Source organism: Marmota marmota, unplaced genomic scaffold (genome assembly GCF_001458135.2).
Source record: "Marmota marmota marmota unplaced genomic scaffold, marMar, whole genome shotgun sequence".
NCBI lineage: Eukaryota > Metazoa > Chordata > Mammalia > Rodentia > Sciuridae > Marmota > Marmota marmota.
In genome coordinates this window covers 11447384-11475342 of record NW_026000240.1, presented here as the reverse complement: position 1 = coordinate 11475342, position 27959 = coordinate 11447384, and the positions used below count along the sequence as shown (strand labels likewise).

The following is a 27959-nucleotide window of genomic DNA, read 5'->3' as shown; positions in this document are numbered from 1 at the left end:
CTTCTTGCCAGAGCTACCCAAATTTCTTAAGTCAGGAGGAAAATCCAGTATATATAAATACTCATGTGGTCAGACCGATAATATATCTGATCCCTTAGTTGCTCCAATATTAAAAAGAAATCTAAAAAGGAATATTATTTAAATGTTGTCCATCTGATTTTAATGTGGGGTGGGGGTGAAGAAACGCTAAGCAACCCACATTTTTGAAAGCTACACAACTGTGTTTTGTTAATGCCTCAAATTACCCATATCACAGATAGGTGTATGTGAAAGTTTTTCTGTTGAACTTCCCCTAAAATGTGGTGACATCATTTACCCTAATATATGAAGACATATTTTCCTTTATTCATTCCAAGCCTGGCTAAATTTGCAGAGGAGGTCCCAGGGAGCTTGGGACATAACCTTGTTCCCAGGCCAAGCCCCGCCCACCTGATCAGGCTAATTCAAACCAAATGATCAATGTGCAGTGTGCAGCTCAGCTCTCAAACAGGTGGCTGTGCACGGCAACTGTGCTAACATGGGCAAACGCACGTATGTTTAAATCTGAATCAGTTTCCAGCATTTAGAAATTAAGAGCACACCCACACATCCGGTTCCCCCACTTTTCCCAAAACACATGAAGATCTGCAATACTGAGCTCACACTTGAGCCACTATAGCCAGTGTGGTTGGACCTGCCTGACACCACAGTTCCTGATGTCCCCACCACTCAGAAGAACCCCAACCCAACCCCACCCCTCGCAGCCATAGGGCCTCACTGGTTATCACCTGCAGAGGACTCCGGCATCAGATCCCGTCTGAAGTCTGGCTTATCAATAAGCACTGGAGTACTTAGCACCTGGGTACAACTTACTTAATCTCTTTCTCATCTGCTAAGAAAGAAAAGCCTTCTCCTGTATGCATTGGGACAGGGATTAAATAACAAAGCATTAACCAACCAGTTAGATACATGGTGGTAGACATTGCTTTTATTATCATCATCAAATCACAAGGCACATAAGGGATACCTGAGACGACTTCCACTGAAGCCAAAATTGTTACTGAAATCTATTTCAACCTCCCAAATTTATGTTTTATGTAGAAACAAACTGAGATGTTAGGGATCAATTAAACTTGCTTTTGCTTGTCAGGAATCTACAAGCCCATTTCCCCACACAAATGGAACCTCTACAACCTCTGGTTTTCATTCAGTTGCTAAGAAAAGTAACACACTGTTTATCTGAAATAGTTTGATATGTTTATCAATCAATCTGTCCCAGACCCCTGAAAAGTGTCTCATGTTAATATAAAAATAGGAACCCCAGAATATAAACTTTCATTAACCTGCAAAATGGTATTTAACTGTGAGGAAAAATTAATTGCTGCAGTTACCATCAAATTTTGACAAATGTGTGGCTGTAAAACATATGTCTTTGATTATAAAGGCTTTAGAGTTTGCAAATTGCCATCACTGATCCCTCTTAAGAATTGTAATTAATCAGGAACTCTTATAGCTCAATTACAGAAGGAGTAAATGGAAGAGAGATTAAACCCAGCCATCTCTTTGGATTCTCAATGCAGTCTTGGTGAATTACAATCAGCAGAAAAATCTTGTCAATTTTCATTCATGATCTGAGCCAGGATAAACCATATCAGACGCTAAGTCCAACTATTAAACCAAGCTGGCAAAAGTCCAAGGCAGTGACGGTGGATTTGCAGGGGCTGGAAGGGGGCTATGGAGGAAAGTCACCGATAAACCTCTGGAGGTACAGACAGGTGCTGATAGCCCTGGCCAACACACCACCCCTGAAAGTCAACTGCAGCAAAGCCTTCATTCCTCAAATGCCCTCGTTCACTACTTGTGTGTGAAATTGGCAGAGACAAGGCTCCGTAACGACATGCGCTAACTGGCTTCACTTCCATGACGACCAGAGAAGCAGGTCCTGCTTCCCTCTCCCTTTGCACACGTGAATCTAGGGCAGGAAGACGACAGCTCACCCAGGCCACACAGGGCGGGAGATCAAGGACAGGTGACCCTCAGTGACCACCCTACACTGTCAACAATGCCACTCCCATCAAATTCTCCAAGTCTCAATCTTGACGACACCTGAAACATGCAATTCAAGTGTAACTGCAGGTTCTCGTGGCCCTTAGTTATTTTGTTACTTCAAACCATTTTTTCTTACACCTAAACTAAATCTTCTTGCTGTACCTTAGGGCATAACGAGAGAAAAAGATCTAACTAGAAGTAGCAGGGAGCGGGCAACGTCCAGGTCCATGTTTATTTCTAATTTCCATTATTCACAGTAGTCAGGCTCTGTGAATGTCCTGTGAATGCCAACTGATGAACACTGAGCAACACGTCACTCCTACTGAAACCCAGGGCTAGGTTCCTAAAAGCATCCAGGAACAACATTTCCATCAGCCCATCAACGTGCAAGGCTGCACTATGCTTTTGTCTAAAGACACCTTGTCACACACACGTATATATGCTTCTTTGAGACTGGCCCCGAGCCCACGGCCTGCAGCATTGCAACTAGAACTCGTGAGAGCACCTTGAGCACATCTGGCACGTGCATTTGCTCTGCACGGCATAGCACTACATTCTTGCACTTGGGAGACTGCACAGCACCTCAGCTGGGGGACAGCTTTAAACAGCAGAATCACCACCATAACACAAAGTGCAAAGAGCGTGGCACTCAGTGACCATGAGAAGGACGCCTGATTACAACATGGGCATGGAAACAGAAAGGCGGGCGCTGCTTCCCCTCAACAGGACAAGAGCCTGGAAGGGTGGCCCACAGAGCCAGGAGGAGCAGCTGAGGCCCACTAGGGCCCTGCAGGGATAAATTAACAGCAGGGGAGAGCTAGCCTGGTCCAGCCGAAGAACCAGTGGCCAAGCAGCAGACAGGTGTTACCATTGCTACTTCCTATTTCAAATTAGTGACCTGGAGGGTCTAAGGCAAAATTGCAATCCTGAGTGTAAGGAGGCCTAACAAAACTGAGCACTACCTGAGACTTGGTGTCCTGGAGCTTCTAGTGTACCTAAGTGGACATCAGACTCTTCCTCAAGCTAGACAGATCAACTGGACCAAATCCCCCAGAGCATAACTTGTTCAGAACAAGAAAACTGAAAAAGAATGCCTGCAAACTAGAAGCATGCTTATTATTTTTGAAATGTGACATATCCAGGACCGACTTTTCTTTAGATGAAAACACTCACGTTGTAGCTAACTGATCAGTTTAAGTGCGACAGAAATGTCGGCTTATCACGGGCTCCACGGATCCCAGTTGCCCATTCAATGGTTACTTGCAAACATAAACATAAAATAGCTAACAAGCCTAGTCCGGCATTGCTAAATACAGCTAAGGCCATTAATCTTCTGACATTATTCTGATGAGGAAAGAAGAGAAAGTGAGGGGCATGAAAGGGCCACTTCCCTGGGTCCTTGGTGCAGGTCCCACTTGGACAGGCGCCTGCCCCTCGCATTTACCCCACCAAATCACAAAGATGGACCATGTTGGTCCTGTTGACTCTTCTGTCTTCAGCACCTAGAACACAGTAGGGGCTCAATAAATAATCCACAAACAAAAACTCAACTTAAAATATTTTATCAAAGAGCAAGACGTAATGCTCCAAATATCCCATATTCAGAGAATTGGCTATTACCTTAAGAAAATAAACTTCATAGCTCCTGTGGAGCTATTCATTTGAAGTTTCTGAGGGAAAAAACTGGATAGAGGAAGGGTGGGCTTATTCAGAGAGGGAGCAGAGGAAGAGGGAGAGGAGGATGCCCAGTGTCACTCTTCATGTGAAATTCTGGCCACTTGATAGACAAGTGGTGGGGAGTAACGGCACAGGCAGTAGACCACTGTCAGGTTAAAAACTGAGTTTGGACATGCAGGCGCCACCTTTGGTACTGCCCCAGATCAGCTGCACAGGGCACGGACCTGTCACTGCACACGCTGGCACCACCTGACTTTTCTCCATGTGTGTTCATCTGAGTATGGTGGGCAGACCTCTCAACCATCGGCCACCTTTCTGGGATCTGTGACACGGGGCGGCGTCCTCCAGGCAGACAACGCTACCCCATCCCTGCCAAGGACCCACACAGCTCACAAGGAAAAGGCAAGCTTGCAGACGAACCAAGAGTCGTGCTGGACCATCTTTACTTCCTTTAAAAAGTCCTTCCACATTAAAAAAAAAAAAAAATCCTGCAGCCACACACACTATCCCCCAAGGCTTTCGCCAACCAGATCCAGACTTCAGTGAGACTTCTGATCCCTAGGTGGACTGCAAGGCTTGCCCTCTGCCAGACTATCTGAACCCCATTCCAGAGGGAAGATGCACTGCCTCACAAAGGACTGGGAGGAAGAAGCTCATTCCTAGGGGCAGGCGGTAACATATCTGCAGCAAGCCGGGACCCAAGGCCCTGGTCTTAGATTCCTCAGTTATTCCAAGAAACATCAGTTCCTTGCTGATGGGAAGCTCACTTAGCAGCTGGCATGCAGAGAGGAAGTGACCTGCGGAAGGACAGATGAAGATTCCCTGCTCCCTTCTCAGGTACATGAAATATGATCAACAAAAACTAGTTAAGGCTGGAAATTAGCTCATGCTGAGACCACCTGAGATACAACAGGCAAAAGTAAGCATGAGCTTCTCCGGCTTGAATATCTGACTTTCCAAATGCCAAGGCCTCTAAGGAGTCTAGAAGACTGTTCTGTTCAATAGCATAGCACTCCAGGGAGGAGGGTTAGGGTCTAAGTAACTACTCATTTTCCCCCTCTCTTGGAAAGGACGTTTCATGAGTAACAGAAAATCACCTCCTATGTGCTCCCAGAAGTATTAATAAAATGACATCTTGATCTCTAAATTTACCAATAAATGGTAAAAAGATATTCTGATATTCTAAATTAATAAAATTATATTCTGATCACAAAAGTAGTTTTGTGCAAGAAAACTGGATATTGGCCAGAAAAATAGGGGGGAAAGGAGGGAAGAAAAAGAAGCTTAAGGTCCAACCAGGAGGCCTTTAAACACAGCAACAATAGGGGCACAAATACCAAGAGGAGACAAAGGCTTCCCTTAAGCCAAACACTGTCAAAACTGCAAAATCCGGACCTCAATGACTACATCAGATGCTCTGGAAATGATACGGATTTAGATAAATCTATATGTAGAGTTTAAAAACCAGTCCTCCTAAAGATCTTTCCTTCTCTTTTTTGGTACCAGGAATTAAACCCAGAGGAGCTTAACCACTGAACCACATTCCCAGCCCTGTTTTATTTTTTATTTTGAGACAGGGCATCACTATGTTGCTTAACAGCCTCACTAAGTTGCTGAGGCTGGCCTTGAACCTCAACCCTCCTGCCCCAGCCTCCTGTGCCACTGGGATTATAGGTAGGCTCCACCACACCTGGCTGTCCTCCTAAAAATCTTTAACTCAAGGCTACTTAGCAAAATCCACTTAGCCATTCCTGCGTCCTTTTCAACAGAATGGACTTAAGTAAAATCTCATCTTGTGAGAATGGGCCAAGGAGGGTGTCCTGGAAAACATCCATTTACAGCACGCGGGTATCAGCCATGCACAGCCAAAGGGTGTGCATCGCACACACAAGATGCAGAACAGAGGGAGGGTAGCGCAGCAGTGAGCACAAGCCTTGCCTTTGTGCCCGGTCCTGGTGGTTCAGATAACCCTCATCTGCTGGAGAAGAAATTCCAATGAACTCCCAATACAGAGACAGATTTTCTGGTTACAAAGGGACCTTTGTTTGAATCCCCCACAAGTGACAAGGTCAATCTTAGCCAATCTTGACATTTTCATGGAACTTTTCCACCAGATTTTTTTCCAAGTCCAAATCATTTCCCGAAACTTTTTTGAAATCCAAAGAAAACACTGTATAGATAAAGTCTCCGTTATATTCTTTAACAAATACCATCCATCATGTACACATGGTCTTCAGGATATTTTTCTACAAATATACTTCTAAAATCCAAAAACATAAGCTGTATGATTTAATCCACATCCTTAAAAAACATGACAGAACATAGTAATAATATACTGAATTAATATTTAAAGCAGTATTCACCCGACTTTTGGGAATACAGAAACAAGTGACTTCAAAATTTAATCAAGAAAATTCTATCTTTGCAGCATTTTACACAGTTGACATTCTAAATAATTAAAATAAATTTTGATATGAACTGCTCAGTGTTTACACTACCACCTAAGGGACAAAGAAGAACTTTACTTCCTAAGACAGACTTACAAAATTTTCTACAAGAGTTTATTTTGGAAACATCAGATTTTTCAGACCTAGAAGCAAAAAAACTATACTCTGAATGAAGTCAGCACTTTCCAAACGTACATTTTCTTTTCTTCCTCAGCTCAATCTAGAAGTACTTTAAGGAATTTAACAGAAGTTATTCAGGCATCTTTTTAACCTGATGATACGTGAACCCCAGGACACTCCTGTAATCATTTGCTTACCTCTAGAGCACCCTGTAACCCTGCAACAGTGGGGACACATGCATACATTGTTTGAGATGGAAACACAACAGCCCTTACTGGAGGGTCAGCGATGGCACCTGAGGGAAGGACAGGGTGGTGACATCCACAGCAAGCCACAGAGCTATTGTAGGAAATAAGATGTGCTTGGCTTTTAAGGTCCTTCTATTTTAAGAGGTCAAGGATGTTCCTGTGGAAAATAAAACTATTGTCTCCCTGTCAAGCTCCCTGGGTTGTGTGCATCAAAAGGAGCGATTCCCAAAGATGTTCCGGATATGTGATCCTTAGAGACCTAAACCAAAAGTTATTTTCTAGACTAAACTCCCAATTGCACTTAAAATGCTGTACATATACCAGGTGAGGAGGTACACGCCTGTAGTCTCAGCAGCTTGGGAGGCCAAGGCAGGAGGATCACAAAGTTCAAAGCCAGCTTTAGCAACTTAGCAAGGCCCTAAACAACAAAGTGAAACCCTGTCTCAAAATAAAAATAAAAAGGGCTGGGGATATGGCTCTGTGGTTAAGTGCCCTTGAGTTCAATCTCTGGTACCAAAAAAATAAATTAATCAAAAAATTTAAAAATACCTTATGTGTGTATTTTCGCACAAGTGAAGAAGCAAAGCACCCACTAGTTTCAATCCCATTTAAGCAAAAGACTTTAGGCAGATTAATATAATTAATTTGTGCCTCAATCTCCAGATCAGCAAAAGGGAAATGATGGTACTTCACACATCCTATAAAAGATGAAATCAGATGAAATAAGTACTGGAGGAAAAAAGTCAATGCTCAAATGCTAACAGTGTATGCAGAAGAAGCAGCCGCACCATGAGCAACGAACACTCATGGGAGTTTGCTCTCGAAACAATCCACCAACCATCTCTCGGTGAGCTTAAATCAAGTGCAGGATTTGACTTGGCTGGATCACAAAGTTTACATTAAGATCTTTCCCTCAGCCAGAAAAACTGTGTGGTCCTGCTTGTTCCACTCACAACTGGCAGAATCCAACATCCATGTAATGGTTCAAAGTCCACAGCTGTAAATGCAATGCAGACCAAACACTGCAACCAAACCCCAGCCACTGTGGCTCTTTCCAGAGTCCCACTCTAGCTTAAGATGGAGGGCAGCTAGTGACTAGGCCTGTGAACAGCCCCTGCCAGGAAGTTATCCAAGCCGAAATCTCCATGGGACAACTCAGAACCCATGGGCTCCTGGAGCTGGGCAAAGAGGCAAAGACCAAGACGTGAACCCAAAGGTCTGCCCAGTCTACCCAGGAGAGTGATTGGCAGCCGAGGCAGGCCCAGGCTTGCTCTGAAACACTGTCCACAGAAAATCTCTCTCTCTCTCTCTCTCTCAGAAAACACCAGGCTGGCAGAAAGCAACGACTCAAGACTTTAGTTCTTGCCTAAGGCACAACGAAATTATGCTACTTATGATTATGTAAGAATCCATTTACTTTAACTTCATTCAACAAATAACACATCAGTGCTAGAATGTTGTAATACTGTGTCATAACCATCTTTAAAAACAAACTCATGTAAATCACTGCACTAAATTCTGTTTAGAAAAGCTGTTCTTTAACCTAGCTAGATCAATGATGGCAGGGACAAAGATGATGTCCACTCAGACGTCAATAAATGCAAAACCCAAGACACTGTAGAGGATCAGGCACAGATGATCAGCACGAGGGCACCATCAACTGAGTATCTGCCTTTGGAGAGCTCATCTAGTGTCGGGTTAAACACATTACCTGTGTGCTCTCCTTTCATTCTCAAAACCACCTAGTAAGGTTGGATAAACCATCCTCCCCTTAGAAGAAAAAGCTGGATTTACAGTCAATAAGTACTTCTCCATGTTGTTACTAAAATGGATACACTGTTAAAGGTTGAGGATTTACACATGGGTGTTGTAAACTTCAACTTGTTGCCTCCTATAAAACTTGATGATAATAATAACGTGATAACTGAATGTAAATACCACTGATAAAACCTACAAAATGCTGTTTAACCCATATAGTGCCAATCATCCTCTGATGAAAAAGGGCAAAGGCTAGCAGAGTTCCAAAGGAACAGAAAGCTCCAGGCATCTCTGTCATTCTGTCCTTGTCACCTGTTTGGTATCTGCCACCCTGCCATGTGGGCCTGGATTCCTGGGTCTAGTGGTAGAAAGGGGCACTGCCCAGCTCCCCAGAGTAATCTGGGTCTGATGACATCTCAAACAGACTTTCTCAAAGGGCCTGTCTTTGGTCAGAGATTCATCCCAACTCCATCAATCTCTGCACCTTGGAGAGGCTCTGAGAATTCAATCTGCTTATTTGCTGGTTTTAATGTAAACATTCTTTAAACAACTTCCTGAAATAGTTTCTGAACTTCCAGGTTCCAAAAAACTGTTGCTATTGTCTCTGTTTTTGTTTGTTTCTTTCTTTCTTTTTGCAATGCTGAGGATCAAAAGCAGAGCTAAACACACACCAGGCAAGCATTCTGCCACTGAGCTACATCCTTAACGCTTTTCAAATTTTATTTTGAGAAGGGGTCTCACTAAATAATTGAGTCTGGCCTCAAATTTGTGTTCCTCCTGCCTTGGCCTCCCAAGTCCCCGGGTCTCACAAGCATGCCCCCTGGTACCTTTCCTTATTTTCTTTATCCTTGTGAACTTGGCACTGACTTTCTGGTTATTTCTCCTGGGATTTCAGAAGAGAGCAAAGGTCAGTGCAGGTCTCTAATCAGTCATCTTTGACTGACAGTGTCTCCTGCTCAACTTTACAAAGACTTCAGACCACTTGCAATGCTTTTCTTTATTCTTATGACATCTACAGTCCTTATATCTCTACTTAAAATGAGACACAAATCTCTACTTATTTTTTTTTTCACTATTACGTCAGATGCTGGTTACTGACCGGGACTGAGCAAACAGGCCAGTACAGCCATGTTTCTGTGGGATGCCTACAGGTAATCTCAAAGGCACGCTGACCACTCATCCCAGGACAGAGACAGCGTCAAAAACAGTCAGCAGGAGCAGCTTCTGGGTGTTACTGTCTTTCAACCATCAGCTGAAGAAACAGGTTTTAGAATGAATAAGATTTGTCTGTTAAATTAAGGGAGCTGGGAAAGGGCTCTATGACAGTCAGGTGACATTGTGAGCTCCATACAGAGGGAACCCAGCCTGGCGGGAAACTCCACCCACAGCCACACTCTAGGCAAAAGCTAAACAGGTTCCACAACTTGAATTCCACACTCTCTGGCCTGGTTAAATGTAAATGTTTTCCTTTAAAATTTAGTTTTATGAGTTAGGAAGGATGACAGGCTAATTAATTCTATTAAAGACTTTTGAAAGTTTACTGGTATTTGGTTAATGCACTGAGGAGGTTAGAATTTTAATGACCAAATAGAAAGCATATTTCATGATGCAGATACACTGAGCCATTATTGAAGAAAATGCCACTTTTGGTAACATCCAGTCACGTCATAAAGCATGTGTGCTTAAAACAGTGTTTTACGTCTTGTGATGTTTCAATTTTACTATACTCTGATTAAAATCAGGCCAAAAAAATTCCTGTGGAGAAGCAAGTGCTGGGTAAGTGCTGTTCCCATTTGACATTTGTCTTTTACTCTGCTTTACTCTCCTACACAAAGCAAGAACTGGAGAAGTTGGCATCGGCTGCTCATTATATGTTGGGAACAAGTTCAGCTCCACGGGACACAAAAGCACATTGATGGATATTTTTATTTTAGTCTGCAAAAACTGAAGACAAGCATAGTTTGAGCTTCAAGTGGCTTCCCAAAGAAACACTCATGTTTTAATTTTTAATGGAAAAAAGAGAAACTAGAATCCTTGCAAAGTTCTTCAGCAGCCAATTTTATAAGGTACAAATAACAGCACAAAACACTATTGCATCACTGAGAAGGAGGCGTGAAAACCCAGAATTCAGGGTAGAAATATGTCATTTTACAAAATATCAAAGTCACCTAATTTTCCTTCTTAGAAAACATTCTAACACAGAAGACCCTGCTTAGACCTTAGAGCTTCTAAACAGAACAGCAGGGTTAATATTCAGTTTTGTGCAACAGACCATTTCTCTTGCTGATAGTATTCATCTTTCACGAGGGGCACATCTTAAATTCAAAAAACAACTGGAATTATTATATCCTGCTGCAAATTAATATAGGTTAATCACACTTGTAGATCTTTTCCACTAATTCGGCAATTATCTGTAAATTATTCTGAGTGCACATATATTCGTGAAGGAATAATCACACACACAAAAAAGCAGCTGGGCGTGGTGCTACATGTCCGTCATTCCAGCAGCTTGGGAGGCTGAGGCAGGAGGATCACAAGTTCAAAGCCAGCCTCAGCAACTTAGTGGAGGACCTAAGCAACCTAGTGAGACCCTGTCTCAATATAAAAAAAATAAAAGGGCTGGGGATGTGGCTTAGTGGTTAAGCGCCCCTGGGTTCAATCTCTGATATCAAAAAAAAAAAAAAAAAAGGTCAAGAAAGAAAAGAAAGTAAAACAAGACAACAAAGCATCTGACTTGTAGGGGTGTGCAGGTAGGAAGAAAGTCTCCTCACTTCTAAGGGGGAAGAAGCCACCTCATTCCTGTTTNGCGTACTACAGGGATACTGCCACATCGATGTTCATAGCAGCACAATTCACAATAGCTAGACTGTGGAACCAACCCAGACGCCCTTCAATAGATGAATGGATAAAAAAATGTGGCATTTATACACAATGGAGTATTACACAGCACTAAAAAAATGACAAAATCATGGAATTTGCAGGGAAATGGATGGTATTAGAGCAGATTATGCTAAGTGAAGCTAGCCAATCCCTAAATAACAAATGCCAAATGTCTTCTTTGATATAATGAGAGCAACTAAGAACAGAGCAGGGAGGAAGTGCAGGAGGAAAAGATTAACATTAAACAGAGACATGAGGTGGGAGGGAAAGGTAGAGAAAAAGGAAATTGCATGGAAATGGAAGGAGACCCTCATTGTTACACAAAATTACATATAAGAGGTTATGAGGGGAATGGGAAAAAAAAAACAAGGAGAGAAATGAATTACAGTGGATGGGGTAGAGAGAGAAGATGGGAGGGGGGGAGGGGGGATAGTTGAGGATAGGAAAGGTAGCAGAATACAACAGTTACTAATATGGCATTATGTAAAAATGTGGATGTGTAACCGATGTGATTCTGCAATCTGTGTTTGGGGTAAAAATGGGAGTTCATTACCCACTTGAATCTAATGTATGAAATATGATATGTCAAGAGTTTTGTAATGTTTTGAACAACCAATAAAAACCATACAAACAAACAGAACCAAGAACCAAATTTAAAAGTGGGATGGCATCCAATTAAAATGCTTCTGCAGAGCAAAGGAAACAACTGAGAGTGTGAAGAGTCTGCAGAGTGGGAACAATCCTAGCAAGCTGCGTCTGACACAGGATTAATACCCAGAATATATATATATATAAACACCAAAAAACCAATAAGCCAATCAATAAATGGGCAAAAAAACCAAAGAGATATTCCTTGAAAGAAACACAAATGGTCAACAGATGTAAGAAGAAATGCTCAACATCCCTAGTAATCAAGGAAATGCAGATCAAAACTATACTAAAATGTCATCTCACTCCAGTCAGAATGGCAGCCATTAAGAATACAGGTCACAGTAAATGCTGGCAAGGATGTGGGGGAAAGGTACACTTGTACATGGCTGCTGGGACTGCACACTAGGTACCATGCTGGAAAGCAGTACGGAGGTTCCTCAAAAGACTAAGAATGGAACCACCATGTGACCCAGATGTCCCACTCCTTGGTGTTTATCCAAAAGAACTAAAATCAGCACGCTGTAGTGATACAGACACATGAATGTGTACAGCAGTGCAACCACATTGTTAAGTCATGCAACCAGTCCAGGTGCCCATCGATAGACCAATGGGTTGATCACTGTGATGCATATACACAACGGAGTTTTATTCAGCCATAAAGAAGAATGAAATCATGGCATTTGCTAGTAAATGGATAGAGCTGGAGACCATCGTGCTAAGTGAAATAAGCCAGACTTGGAAAGCTGAAGGTCGAATGTCTTCTCTCCTATGTGGACACTAAACAAAAATAAGAAAAAAGACTAGTTGGAGGGAATCTCAGGAAAATAGAAGGGAGATCAGTGGAGCGGAAAAAAGGGATGGGGGACAGGTGGCAGAGGGAAAAGGAGGAAGAATGGAATGAAACTGAGCAAATCATGCTCCGTACACATACGAACACACCATGGTGACCGCCACCTCCGTGTGTCTCTATAAAGCACTGATTAAAAACAATAAATAGAAGGAAGAGGTAGAGTAGAGGACCAGAACAGAAGAGTGAGGAGGGGAGGGAGAGTGGACATACTAGATGCTGATGGGGCCAGTTCTAGTTTATGCACGGGCATGTCCCAATGAACCCCACAATTAATGTATAACTATGACGCACGAATAAAAGTATTTCTTAAAAAGAATGGCACCCTCCCTGGGAGGGGACGTGGGCAGGATCAGTAGGTGATGTCCCCATAGACACCTATTAAAGACAGCAGAATGTAAACAGTTGCCAGGCCCCAGCACCAAGGGAACAGGAGGCGGGGCAAACCCTACCACCAAGGGACTGCAGAAAGGGCCACTTACCCTAGTTACTGTACTTCTGTCCCAACTCAAGGCTCCTGAGATGCTTCCATGCCCAAACCTTGACCTTGACCTTCTCTTTACTCCCCCTGTTCATTTCAAGGGCACTACAGGAATCTGGGAGGGACCACTCATGTTTGCCTGGGACTTCCACCAACTGTAGAACCCTGGGACCCCAGCCCTCACTGACTAATGCCAGCACAGCCCCCATGTCACTGGGGGAACCAAAAAGCACATTTCCGAATAGCCCTGGGGGTTAAAATCACCACCAGTTAAACACTGCTACCTCATCTAAAATCTCATTTAAACCCACGGCGAGAGAGCCACCCCAGGGGCTCCAATCTGCGTCACTACTGCAGCCCTTTCTAGAGTTCTCTTCCGTTTTTCTCTGTTCATCTAGATATCTCCCCCTCTCACTCTAGCCACTAGAACTTAGCATGCCACCAGTGATTCCCTTATCTCCCCTGCAAAGCCCCAACCTCCTCCTCCTCCATCCTGGCTAACACAACCTCACCAGTCAACCGGGCAGAGACCTCAAGGCAAGCTGACCCCTGCCTTTCCCACCTGGTGCAAACGAGTCCAGGTCTAAGTATCTGGAGTCCTCCCCGCAACCCACCACTGCGACTGCCTCCAATCTTATCATCCTCAATCCCTCCACAGTAACCCCACTCTGCTCTCCCCAGTGCAGCCACACCAGCCCCTACCTAGCATCTACAAGGCTCCACATCAGCAATGCTGAGGTTCCTCAGCCAAGACTGGAAACTCCTCAGACACACAAAGGCCTCCCCCAGGCTCCCCAAGGGCCCTACATCCACAACCTCCAGTGAGACCCAAACTTGCCCATTTTGGGGGGAAGTGCCCCGTACTGGGGTGCCTCTGCACACAGGCCAGGATCCTCCCCCAGCCACCCCTGGCCCAGATGACCTCCAGCTGCAGGACAGACGGGACCAGCTAACATGCTCTGCAACCTAGGAGCCTTCAGAGGAAGAGGCTCAGAGTGCTGACCACATGGGAGGGACACACCTGATGAACAGCATCAGCCAGAACCTGAGTGGACTTTGTCCCTTCCTGCCTGTTTTCAGGCCGTGTCAGCTCACACAGAAGGGACTCCTGGTATTAATCACTGGCAACAGTGAAGAACGGGGACCTCTACAAAGGGCACAGACCACACTGTGAACTTGGCTCTTGAGGATTTTCTGACCTCCACCTCCACTCAACATGCCGTCACCTGCAGCCAACCTCCCCCAGGTGAGGAAGGAGCAACCTGGGCAGCCTGGCTGTGATCACCAAGAGCACGGCTGAACCCGGCTCCTGGTATCACCGCAGACACTGATCACGTGCTTCTGGGAGATTTTTAATTCACATTTCCTCGGGACTAGACAGTCTCCCCTGGTGGCACACTAATATTAGGGAACACCTTGGAGTCCTTCTTGAAGTCCCACCAGTAGGCAGAGCACCATGGAGTGAGCTCTGAACATGACGAAGGCTGTGTGGGACTGCAAGGGAACCAGCGCCTCAAGGTGGATCACACCAGCCGTGGTGCTGTCAGTCACCTCAGAGCCTGGGTGTCATGTGACAGTCACACTTCACTTGGGCACATATCACCCACTCAAACGCTGCAGCAGTTCAAGTGAAAACAGAGCGAAAATGTCAAGGATGAGGGTATCTCGGTCTTTCTCCTTTAATGGAGGCTGAGAAGTTGGCGTTTTTTTATTAGTGCATATTAATCACACAGAACAAGGGTTCCGCTGTAGTCAACTGGTGCACGCACAGAACATGCCACGGCCCTCGCCTTCCCCTTCGCCCCAGACTCTCCCCTCCCCGATCCCATCCTCTTCTCAAGTTCAAACCAGCTATTTACTATAAGCTACAATATTAATGAAAACTTTTCAATAAAATCATGAAGGATCTGAATTTTGCAAATGATTAAAATTAAGACAGAATTTAATCAACGGTTTAAGCACAACGAGGTAATTCAGGATTAACTTGTTGTGATTTGTCAGGCACTGACCTGTCCAGCTTCCTCCCCTGTTTTGTCTTGGCTCCTATCTCTTACTATTTTTCCTTTTCTATGTCAACACCATATGTGTTGTACATGCTGAGACTACAGAAAAACACGAAGAAATTTAAAAGATTCACAATTCTATCAACCTTTACGTTCTGATAAGTTGCCTTCCCCATTATTAAAATCTAATAAAATTTAAAATCCAATCTTTGGACCTGCTATAGAATCTGAAATATAAAAATTTTATCATATTATCAATCCATTAAGCCCCCAGTTTTCAATTCTGTGAATGTGATAAATATTTAAATATTATTTCAAAGTTAAAACAAGTGGTATATTTGTTTCTCAGTTTGAGTTATTACAGGTGTTGCGCATCAGGGATGATGGGATAAAATGGGTTAAATAATTCTCTAAATATTTTTATTGGTTGTATAATTGTTCATTATGTAGATATGCATGACATAAACCATCACTGTACATTTCTCAATCCTTCTAGAATCTCCTACCCTTGTTTTTTCACCCACTGGGAGTGATGAGGTCCACATGCTTCCTGACCACAAGCTCACACTGACACGCACTGCTTGACTCTTCGGGGCCACAGTGGACTGAGCATAGGAAGTTTCTCATGAGAATATAGGGGAGCTGACCCACTCTCACGGCCTCGTGACCCACAGCTATGGTGAAGCTGCAGTGCCCTAGGCTGCTCTAGGTTGACACTGGTGGCAGAACCTAACCTCATGGCCGCCTGGCTTGTGTGCATATGCTACCACCCTTGCAATTCCTCCTGAGACTCCAAGAACCCTGCTCACTAGCAAGCTGCATCAGCACACTCTGTTGCAAAGGCTTGAAAGAAATCGCAAGCACCCTATACCAAATAACTCAATCATCACCAAACAAATGAAGGCACAGGCACACACCCTTCAAGCTTAAGGGAGTACCTTGCACTTTAATGCTTTGGTGTCTGATGGATTCAAGTTACCTTCATCATTTCCACTTGCCACGTGATTCTGTCAACTTCTCACACAAGATGTCTGTACTGGCCTCTCTCTTTCTGAGCAGGAGAATGCTAACACATTTGCCTCTCCTTGTTAAGCAGGTGATTCCCTGGGATTCACTAAGTTGACTTTGCACATCCACCTGCTGAGCCAGACTCAAAAATATTCTTGGATTTCAGCAAGAAGAAAACTCCTTCCTTTCCCTGCTTTTGGTGATGTAAGCACTTCTCTGAAATTCTAATTAATTTCAACATCACAGAGAAATAACAGCACCGCTAATAATTACTGAACATATATCTCAAATGGCTCTTATTTACTGAAAAACTTGTAAGAGAAATACAAACTGAAACGTTACTCAGACAATCTTTCTTGCCCATTAAGTTGACAAAAACCTAGAGTTCTCCTGGCATTCTCTGCTGGAAAGGCTGTGGGAAGGAGGTGCTTGTCTGCTCCAGAGCCCTGCAAAATGGCACCACTGTGATGAGCAGAAATTTACAAAAAATAATAAACTGTTATATGCCTTTATACTTACACCTAGCAATTCCACTTCTAGGAAACCACCCCTAAGACAAAATAATAACAATGCAGAATGATAGAAGAACAAAGCAGGAACCTTGTAATAGTGAGACCAAAGATACCCTAAAGCCCAGAAAGTGGGTGGGAGGAACAGAGTTTAATCCACTTCTAAAGGCAGAGTCACACTTACATCTACTGGGAAGGAACAGCTGTCCCCACACTCCAGCTGGGGAACCTTCACATCTGCCAGGAAGGAACACCTCTCTCTGGCTATGTACTAAACAGTGGAAAACCACTCAGCACTGAGCACCTGGGGCACTCCCTTGAAGTCTTAAAACACTATTTCACACCAAGACACCAGGGAAGATGGCCAATTCCACGCCAGAGGGAAGAAGTGAAACCATGATCCTCTAGCTCCTAACGCTCCAGACAGCAAAGAACATGATCCAAGATTGCTAAGGTAAAAGTGGAGAAGGATCAATAAATATATAACTTGAATTTTCCCCCTAGGAACATTAGGTGGATGTACATTGTTCTTTACAGAAATAGTCCAGCTAGTAAATGAATAAGGAGCAATAAATTAGATGACATCAACATTTAATCAGATAATAAATTAGAAAGCATTAGTGCAATAAATTAACAGAGCTGACGATGATCGCCAGCCACACGTCACGTGCCTCCTGGGAAGTATTGCAGGACCAATAGCCTGCTTTCCTCAGTTAAAACTTGGAAGGGAAAATGGTGGAAATGGATAGAGAAATTCTAGCGTAGATTCGTAATGATCTCCAAGATTCAGGTGAAAAAAGCAAGCAGCGGAACACGTTTACAGTGCGCTATGATTTAAACAAACACAAGGCAAAAAGACATTTCCATAAAGAATCATAAACGAGTTCTAAAAACATGCACCAAAAGAGTGGTGCTTTTCTTATCTCTCAGGTGGCCAGGGAACCACAGCACAGGAGGGACATCTGACTGGAGAGCCTTGTATATTATGGATTTTTAAGGCATGTGAACCTATTATTTATATTTTAAAAAAAGAATAAAATAAGTGAAAAATGAGCAATGATGGGTATGATCATAATACTCTAATTTATGCAAAAAAATGTTCTTAAATACTGAAGTAGTTATAAATAAAACACTCTCTGTAAACTTGTAAATACCTAACCAAAAAGAAAAGATAAACAAATATGGAAAACTCTTAAGCTCGTAGCTTTGAGAGTGTGAAAATCATGCAACTTCATCTACTTTTCATGACAAAAAGTAAAGCAAAAAAATTAAATAAAATAAAACTAAAACAATGTTCCATTGTAGCCAGACAAGCCCACAGAAGATGGAAGCGTGAGTCTACTCTTTCTTTATTTCTAAAATACAAGAGCTCCTACTGGCAACGAACCAAGACTGTCCATGTGATCAGAAGGGGCAGAGGCAACCGACGTGGGGAGACAGGAGTGAAGGGACCCTCGCAGCTGCCTGCTAGGAGTCTGTCTACCCACCAGCCACTCGAAACAAAGCCTAAAACCTGTTCAAGGAATGCAGACAGAGGCCTATGGCAGGAGCCAAGGGTACACAGGGCGCCTTCTGAGGCACAGGGCGTCCACAGGCCAGCCACGCCTGGCCTGCAGTGCCAAAGGAAGCACACTCACTTTTTGCTGGCCTCACACACGTCCGTGATGTTGGAGAAGAGGTGGTGTCTCTCAGTCTTCGTCATTGTATCACTCAGTTCTTTAGAATTTTTAAACATTCGTATCAAGATCTCCAAGCTGAGTAAATACGAATGTTCGGAGGATATGACTTCAAAGATGGCCTAGTAAGAGTGAAAAAGAACTATTTTACTAATTAGTTTAACTGAAGGACAAATATAGCTTTTTATCCTGCTGTAAAAATGGCCTGATGTCTTAAAATGCACAAAAAAGACTGCACCGGGAAATGCTCAAGGCGCAGGTCCCAGTCCTGTCTTTCTGTAAGGTCCAAATACCCAAATCCTGAGACAGCCTCTGTGCACAGTGGGAATCAGGAGGGACTGTGCCCTGAGGCCATGCCTCTGCAGAGGCTGGAATCTGGGAGGAAGCCAGGGTGTCATAAAATCTCAGTGGGACATTAATTAACCTTGGGGTCATCCCCTCCAGCACTGCTTTCAAAGCATGCTGCTTCAGGGACAGGAAGAATTTATGGCTATCCCTTGGGATTCAGAAATCCCTTCCTCCACATCCCTCCCCTCCCCTCCCCTCAGTGTGTGCTCTTTCTCTCCCTTATTTTTTTTAATTTTTTAATTGATTTTTAAAAAATAAACAACTAGTCAATAACAATAGCAAATATTCCAGCATGACTGCACCTATCTTCAAAAGGTTCTTATCAGCCACAGGAATTCTTTCATACAAACTCACATAATTGAGAGTAACTCTGTTCAACAAGCCACCCACTCTTTCTACTCTCCTCACTGTCTCAAGAAGGAGCAAAGGACTCTCTGCAGAACTCTTGGTGTCAGGCACGCTCTGGTTTTCCTGATAAGTGTGGGTGATGGACATGCCAACCCCACCTGTGCATATTCAACAACACCCTGTGGAGGAATCCAGCAGCTCCTCCGCAGGGTCAATTACAGAGCCTCCAAGGTCCATGACACAGGGGGAGGTCCTCCTTGGAGGGATGGTGAACATCCTGCAGGCCAGAGACTAACCTCCTTCCTGGCGACCTCACCACCCTCACCTCTAGCCCCCTCCCCTCAGGCCCCTGTCCCAAGGAGTATGGCCTGGGGGTAGGGTGGGAGCTGGCAGCCCAGGCTGCAGTGTGCACATAGGTTCCTGGGCTAATCTTGGTGTTCACCTCCCTCTTGAGCATCCAACAAGGCCTTAGAGCCTTAGATCTTACTTCGAGTGTGCTGGTGGAGCCCAGGCTGTGCTCTGGGGAATGAAGTGATGTTACTGTCTTAAGAGTAAGAACATCACTTAACCTATCTAATTACATCACTACTCCATCAATACAATTATCCCCAAGAACTATAAGGCACTAAAGAAAATTCCCTTCCTGGCCAAAAACAATGGCTGGATATGGTGCTCAGAACGACTTCAGACACTATCAACAGCAAAGGATTGTGTAGTCAGATCCAAAACACAAAGACTGAAGCAAAAACATATAATCAACTACACAGAATAGATCACAGCAAAGGGGAAAAGCACTAGCTTAATAAAGTTAATGCAATAATTGCTAAAATATCCTGCAACCAAGTGTAACTAGCCAATTAAGTTACACCTACTAAAAATACCTATTTAGAATATGAAAGAAACCATAAAGTTAGGTTTGGGACTATTGGGGTTTTCCTGTTGCTGTGTGTGTGTGTGTGTGTGTGTGTGTGTGTCTGTGTTATTTTCTCTCGTTTTGGTGGCAATGGTGCTAGGGACTGACTGGGGTGCTCTACCACTGAGCTTCATCCCCAGCCCATTTTATTTTGAGAGAGGGTCTCACCAAGTTACTGAGGCTGGCTTCCAACTTGCAATTCTGCCTCAGGTATTTGAATAGCTGGGATTACAGGCATGGCCACCAAACCAGCTGTCATTACTTTTTTATGTCATAAATCCGAACAGACATTTTCAGATTATAATAGAAATAGATAAAGTCAAATGTATAAGATTTAAAAGACAAAGAATGTTCTAATGGAATTAGGACTTTGGAGAAGCTCTTCAATTTATCTACTAGGTGAGAGAAACTCCTTATGGCACATGTTAACAAGAGAGGGGGAAAGTCTGTAACACCCACTTGTCCATCATTAGGAAAATAGATAAAATTTTGAAAAGGTGGTATTCCCAGAGTGGAATACTACATAGTAGCCAGAATGAATGATTTTACATTAACAGATGATTCTCAAAAACAATGTTAAGTGTAAAACGCAAGTAACTGAAAAATATGTACAGATTTATATCATTTATATATATATTTTAAAACACGAGTACTCATAAATGTACATGTAATGCATGATTTTAAAACACAGATTGGTTGGAAAATTATGCACTAATTCATGATAGTTGTCTCTGGGGAGACAAAGGGAATGGGGTTATCAAGAGAATGCAGGACTTCTATTTTGTCAAAAGTTTTATTTTCTTTTAAAAAATATAAAGAAAAATTTTAAATGTAATACATTTGTTGATTCTCGGTGGTGGGTACACGGAAGTTCTGTACTCTGGTCCGCTTTCTTTAAGCTTAAATAGTCAAACACTAGACCTTTCTTTGGCTTTATTTTATTCCAGTGAAATAAATATTCCTGTGTCTTTGGAGGAATGAGTCTGTGTTCACATCTGTATGTGTACAAACACGCCTGAGACAGAGGAATGACATTCTTAAGAATGTCACAGTTTTACCTCAATGAGCAGTTTTCTTTTTTTTTTTTTAAGCTGCACTGATTTAAACTTCAAGTTGTAAAACCCTATTATCTTAGTTTTCATCGAATAAGCTTTGCATTCTGTTGTTCTTTTTGAGTTACAGAAAACTGCCAGAAAGCTCAGAGCCTCACATAAGCCTTCCCCTGCTGACATTAACACCCAGGGTCCCTTTGTCTACAGATCAGCGTGTACTCTTCATTCAGACCTTGCCAGTGTTTCCACCAACCTGCCTGTCAATTCTAGACTGTTCCATTTTTCAAAATATTTCTTCCACTTTAAACTCCTAGACTAGGTACTTTGTTGCTTAAAGGCAAATGGTGTTAAAATACATAAAACTTTTCTTTTAGGAGGGCTCTGTGTGGGTAGCTTTATTTAACAATGGCCACATGTTGTTTTTGTAAAACAAAGAAAAAACAAACAAACGTGTTTTCAGAGAATAATACCACAGAGTGCACAGGAGCCACCCCCCACGCCCCAGCTCAAGCACCTATTCTGGAAGCGTACCTCTTGTCTCTTTCTTTCTTCCTGGCTGACTGTCTGGGACAACCCATTTCTTTTTACCTAGGAGAGAAAGCAAAATAGAGTTGAACTCATTTACTTTGACAATTTCTTTATTACATAAAGCATAACTCTGCCCTCAAAAATCCATTCTGCAGCTAGGTGTGGTGGTGCAGACCTGTAACCCCAGCAACTCGGGAGGCTGAGGCAGGAAGACTGCAAGTTCCTAGCCAGCCTCAGCCACTTGGTGAGGCCCTAAGCAATTTAGCATGACCCTGTCTCAAAATAAAAAGGCCTGGGGATGTGGCTCTGTGGTTAAGTGTTCCTTGTTTCAATCACCAGCATAAAAAAAAAAAAATCTGCAAAATGTCAAATTAGGAGCTCTCAAATCCTCAGAGTTTAGTCACAATAATAAATGTGCATTGTTCAGCATTAAAGAACTAAAAAGTATGTACAACACAATTCTTTCAGGTTGAGCATTTTTGTTCCACTCTTAGTTCTGGATATTTTTAAAATAAGTTATCTAATTAATCTCCCAAATCATAAATGAGAAAATCAGATAGAAAATGAGCAGCTGCTCTGGGCATGAACTGAGTCCACAGCTGACAGGAGTAGACAGGGTCTGCATCCAGGCCTGACAGCCCTAGGCCGAGGGCCCAAGGCCCCTGCTCTCAGGATAGCACCCCATCTCTGGTGAGGTACCAGCACCAAGACCCCCTTTCATGCCAGCTCTGGGTCCCCCCTGACTTTGGATGGGAAGCCACACTCTTACCCCCCAGCAAATTTTCCATTTGTTATTTTTTTTTGTCCACACGTATCATGGAATGTCCTCAGCCTCACCCACCATCCTGACCCTGGGTCAACCTGTCAGCAGGAATTCATGGCAAAAGCCTTCCACACACTCTTAATAAGGGGGGAGGCTAGCAAACAGAATGAAACCCTACAGAGCTGCCTTTGCTGACCCCGGTGAGGACTGCACAGGATTTCCTGCTTGACACAACTTTGACACAGGGACCTGCAGACACCGTGTCCACAAGATCCACAGGTGAGGTCACAGCAAGGACTTCCGTGCCACTGGCATCTCCGTCCAGATGCAGCTCATTCCTGAAACTCTTCAGGGGAGGAGGATGAAGCACCTGGACTCAGACACCTGCTAGGCACCAGCCCTGTGCTGAGGTGTAAGAGTCTGGCCCCCCCATCCAAAGTCAGGGGGGACCCAGAGCTCAAGTAGTTGATATTTTGGGGGAGAAGTCATTTGCAGAAGGTAAAGCGCTAGTGCACACAACCGTCACCGTCTTTAATACTAACATGACAAATTGCAAAACACCCTTTCAGCCACACAGTCCCACTAATATCCCAGCAACCCACACAAAACTACCGACCCTCATTAAAAAAAAAGACTCCAGGAAGCGTTTTTTAATTATGATTTGGCAGCTGAACTGGAGCATATGTGGGGAGTCTGGGAGTTTGCTCTGGAGGGTTATGACAAAGCAGTCCCTCCTGGCTGGCTGCCAGGACACTGCCCGGGCCTGTCCTCCCCGTCTGCCCTCTTGGCCTGGACCTTCCACACTGTGCACAGGACAAAGAAAGAGGACTCATTCTGTCCTCCTGAGGCCCCTGAGAGCAGGTGTCTGGGAGCTCCAGATTATGAGCAGGCCGGATGCCTTCAGAGGATGGGGCTTGTGTGGAGATAGAGGATCCAGGAGAAACAGACAGTCCTGGAAGGGGGCCTTGGGGACAGAACAGAAGGCAGAGAAAGCCAGAGGAGGAGGTAGCCACAGGGGACAACGTCAAGTAGAGACAGACAGGGCGGGAAGGAGGGCGAGGGCCAGAAGAGAACAGGAGTTATTACCTGAGAAACACCCTCGGAAACCTCCCAACTGGGAACAGGGACCTTCTCAGTAAACCTGAGTCAGGACCACTGGAGGCCCAGGCTTCTTATGCATTATTTTTAAAGGTGTGTGTAAACGTGTTTGCACCTACGTAGTCTTAAAATGCAAATGCTTTCTGCAGTTTGCAAGTCTTTGCTAAGAGAATCTAAAGTACTGTCGAGTTTAACATGGCCCAGATTTTCTGTGGAAAACTTCTAACCAGCTTCTAACTCCTACCAGGCCTGTTGTGGTACCAAAAAGTGAAAGAAATTAAAATTCTTCAGAATAAGCTCACAGTATGAGCTTCACTGTCTACCATGTTTGAAAAATGGGATTCAGACCTGAGGCCAAACACAGCCTCCTATCCCCAAGCTGAAAGCTGAACTCTTCCCCTCAATGCTTGCTGAACAATGAACTGGCCTCCCAGACAAGCCCAGAGGCCACAGGGCAAGCCTCCCACACAGGGAAGCCACGCCGATGCAGGTGGTGTGCACCTGTAAGCCCAGCTACTCTAGAGGCTGAGGTGGGAGGAAGGCTTATGCCTGTGACCTTGAAGCCAGCAAGGGCCATACCCTGAGACCTATTCAGAAAAACAAAAACAAAAAAAATCATATTGGAAGCTCCAACTGCATACAGATAGGACCACCCAGCTAGCCAAGCAACTCACTTGATCTTTCCTATTCCTTGATGGTGTAAGGTGATTTAGGTACATCCGCAACAAGTAAAATTGCAGAAACAGTCTATAAGCTCTAAGAACTCCTTGGCTTTGGCATGATCTAATCAACCTATCAAGCCGTTCTAATCTAGCCATGGCAGACTCTAGACAAAGTTGAACACATGTCAGTATCTTCAACGTTTAAACATTGATTTAAATAAAAGAACAGAATTTGCCAGACTACTCTTCTAATCTGTTAAAAAATAGGAAGACATATCTGAGGCTTTTCAAGAGAATGAATGCAGAGAACTCATTGATGATGTCAAAGTTCTAAATTCTTAATTGTAAGATATACATTTGCTGTTGCAATCAATATTAAAATTTTTCATCTATGATATTTGAAACCTATGTATTTTGCATATTCAAATGAGACAGAAATTAACAACTGACTACAGTTAAATAACTATTAGACCCTTCATCTAAAACTCATGCTAACTTCCTTCTTGACATCTCGTCATATGGTCTGAATGTTTGTGTCTCCCCAGAATTCACATTCAAATCCCAGACCCTAGGTGATATTATTAGGCCACAGCATCTTTGAGGAGGTGATTGGATCATGAAGGTAGTGTCCCAGCAAATGGAATTAGCACCTTTATGCTTGCTGATTTGTTTTGCTGGTACCAGAGATTGATCCGGGGTGCTCTAGCACTGAGCCACATCTTCAGCCCTTTTTATTTCAAGACAGGGTCTCACTAAGTTGCTTAAGGCCTTGCTAAATTAGGAAACTGGCCTTGAACTTGTAATCCTCCTGCCTCAGTCTTCTGTGTCATTGGGATTATAGGCGTGTGCCACCAGGCCAGCTTGATTACTGCCTTTATAAAAATAGGCCCCAGAGAGACCCCTGGCCCTGCCACCATGTGAACACATGGCAGGAAGGAGCTTTGTATGAGCCAGAAAACAGCCCCTCACCACGGGCCAAGTCAGCCTGACTGTGCTCAGACTCCAGAACTGCAGGAGGAAGTCTCTGTTGTTCACAGTGACCCAGTTCATGGCAGCTGTGGCAGCAGCCCACACTAGGGCATCTGCCAGTCTGAGCTTCACACATGACTGTCCCAGGAAGGGACCCACAGCCTCAGCCAGAGGCTCCATTAGCGCACCGGCCAGTCACTCTAAACCTCTTTGTCTTGCAGTGAACCAGGTCAGGAGATCCACACACTGCTCAGTGTTCTCTGGCCCAGACAGAAACAGGTGACAAAGCCAAGCTCAGCCCCACACAGAATACCAACACCCTCTACACCCAGCCTGTCTGTGCATAGAGTCAGTCCCATCTCTATGGAGAGTGAGAAGAACAGAACCTCTTGGTGGATCAGATCATCATTTTCTGTGTGGAGAACAGGGCCATGTGCTGGGGCATCTCCGTAACTTGATGCCCTTTCCCAAGAAGATAGGTGTTGGTATTCCCCAACAGCCAGGAAAAGAGCATTCATGGGAGGACCCCCAGAGACTGAACAACCAGACTCAGAGACACAGCCAGTTATAACTGACACCCGCTGTATACAATGCAGGACCACTCGGGGCTCCATACAGCACTCACTCACACTGGATACCCTTTTAAAATAAGCCCTCTCAATGTGCCTGGTTCACCCACTTGCTGAACATGAGCTGCTATTCCTGGGTGATGCTCCATGATGGAACCTCTTCACCCCAGAGTTCAGGGGGAAGAGACTGCAAAGTAAAATTATACCCCCAGGCCCATCTTCAGACTCAACACAACCAGACTCATCCCTGAGTTACAGAAGATCTAGAGGTTATCACTGCAATTAACTTGGAGACAGCAACCATGAGAGTCTGTTTAATGTCCCCCAAATGAACAATCTGTCAGGGTCCAGAAATAGGGTCCTCTGTAACCAGACCCCACAGGCTTGCTCTAGCCCCACTTCATCCACAGGGAAAGATCCTCAGATACCACATGACCTAAGCTACGCTCCCAGAGAACATCACGGGTCAGAGAGCTGTGTACACAAAGGTCAGACAAGGTCAAGATGGGGAGGGCATCATTCTTTCAAAGAATAGAATGTAAAAACAGAAAAAAATACATTAAAATAAAAAATATATATATAGATATACAGGAATGAACCAAGGAAAGTAGAAAACACGGGCACATTTAACAAACTGTGCCCAGTGACATGCCTGGTTCATTTGTTCAAGAAGACTCTGAAGTCTCTGATCTTCTGTTGTTCAGCTCAATTCTCCAACCCTACCAAAGTTCTTGGATTTCAAGAAACAGCAAGCCCTCAGCTGCAGCGGGCACCATCAGGCCTAGCAGAACAAAGGTGAGCCAGGCAGAGCAGGCCAGCGCTCCCGGGTAGCCACACAGATGCGAGCCAAGAGCACACACCACAAATGCGAAGGAAATTAAACGTATGAGAACCTCAGCTGTGTGCGTGACGGAAGTGACAAGACTAGAGCCTTCATCTGCAGCCAGCTCCACCTGTAGCCAATTCCCCATCCAGAGTACCTGCTGGCCTGAATTCACCTCCACACTACCATTCAACCATAGGCTTCCCGTGTAACAGATACGGTTCTTTCCAAGCCTCTGAGCCTCAGAACCCTGCAAGGAGAGTGTTACTGTGCCCGGTTACAAGTGAAGAACATGGACACAGCCAAGTCGGCCGCTCAGACCAGCCTGTCTGGCCCTGCCAGGCCTGAGCTCCTCACTACAGAAGCACGCTGACCTCTGAAACGCTGGTATAAACTTCTGAGTTATCATCTGCAGCTCCTCTTGCCCTGAATCAAGTCCCCTTGAGGCACACCCCCAAAACCGTGTCTCAGTGCACTCCTGGTTCCCGCAGCAGGGGGGACGCTCTGCTGGCAGCAGGGCCCCCGGGGATCTAACTTTTTCAGGTTGGTCCTCAAATGTCTCCTACTAAATGAATTCATCTCTCTGACTCTCTGGGCTACTGAACTTGAGCCTGGGTTTATTCATTCTCCATCTCTAAATGAGTACAAGAAGCGGCTCTCACAGACCCACAGCAGTCAGCTGGGGAATCGAGGTTCACACGTGCAAAGTCAATGCCAAGAAGCAAACAGGGTGACAGTGAATGGCTGTGGGCAGGAGGCAAGTCCATGAGGTTACGTGATAAAAGATGAACAGTTCCAAAAAGCGTAGTATTTAATAAACCACGGAGGTGCAGGCCAGCCTGAGGGCAGCTACAGCCGAGAGACTGGGAACGGGCAGAGGCTAGCACTGCCAGCCTGCCTGCTGTCAGGTCCCCCTGCTGAGTGGGCATCTGCATCACCACCGGCATGCAGACACCATTACTTAAAGAACTCAATCAGCTCTTCTAAAGAACTTCAAAAGATAAACAAGCTTCTGACTAACATCAGTGAAATCCTTAAAAGAATCAAGCGCCCACTTACATGATAAAAGGGTATGTGCACTTTAAAAAGGTGAGGAAGGAAGTTCAGCAACACCAGAAGTCATCCACAACACTGTGCGGAGAACAAACAGACAGAACTTCAGGTGAAGACACTCCATAGGAAAACCAGGCAATAAAACTGTCCCTGAACTACTAAATTTTTGCTTTAAAAAAAAAAAAAAAGGCAATCTCTATTAAAAAAAAGAAAGAGAGAGAGAGAGAGAGAAAGAGAAGGAAGGAAGGAAGGAAGGAAGGAAGGAACAAATAGACAAAATAGACAATCTCTATTTTGGAAAAACAAAACAAAACAAATCTAAAAGGTCATTTACCCAATTGTCAATAGTGATTGGATCAAAGTAGGGATTTCAACTCATTTTAATTTTCTTCTTTTTCTTTACTGGTAGTTTCTGATTTTCCTATAATAAGTATGTCTTGGCTTTGAAATAAAAGGGTCATTTAAATGACAAAAACTAAAGTGTTTCTACATCCTCTCTT

General features: G+C 44.1%; 1 protein-coding gene across 1 annotated transcript in view; it reads right to left on the bottom strand.

Annotated features, from left to right (window-relative positions):
* Arhgef26 (Rho guanine nucleotide exchange factor 26) overlaps window positions 1-27959 on the bottom strand; it is a gene marked incomplete at its 5' end in the record, with an annotated part of 95165 nt that overhangs the window by 52259 nt on the left and 14947 nt on the right. The window contains 2 exons of the mRNA XM_015486736.2: window positions 18295-18455; window positions 21526-21582. Of these exons, the coding sequence (XP_015342222.2) occupies window positions 18295-18455; window positions 21526-21582 (218 nt within the window). The remainder of the gene's footprint in view (window positions 1-18294; window positions 18456-21525; window positions 21583-27959) is intronic.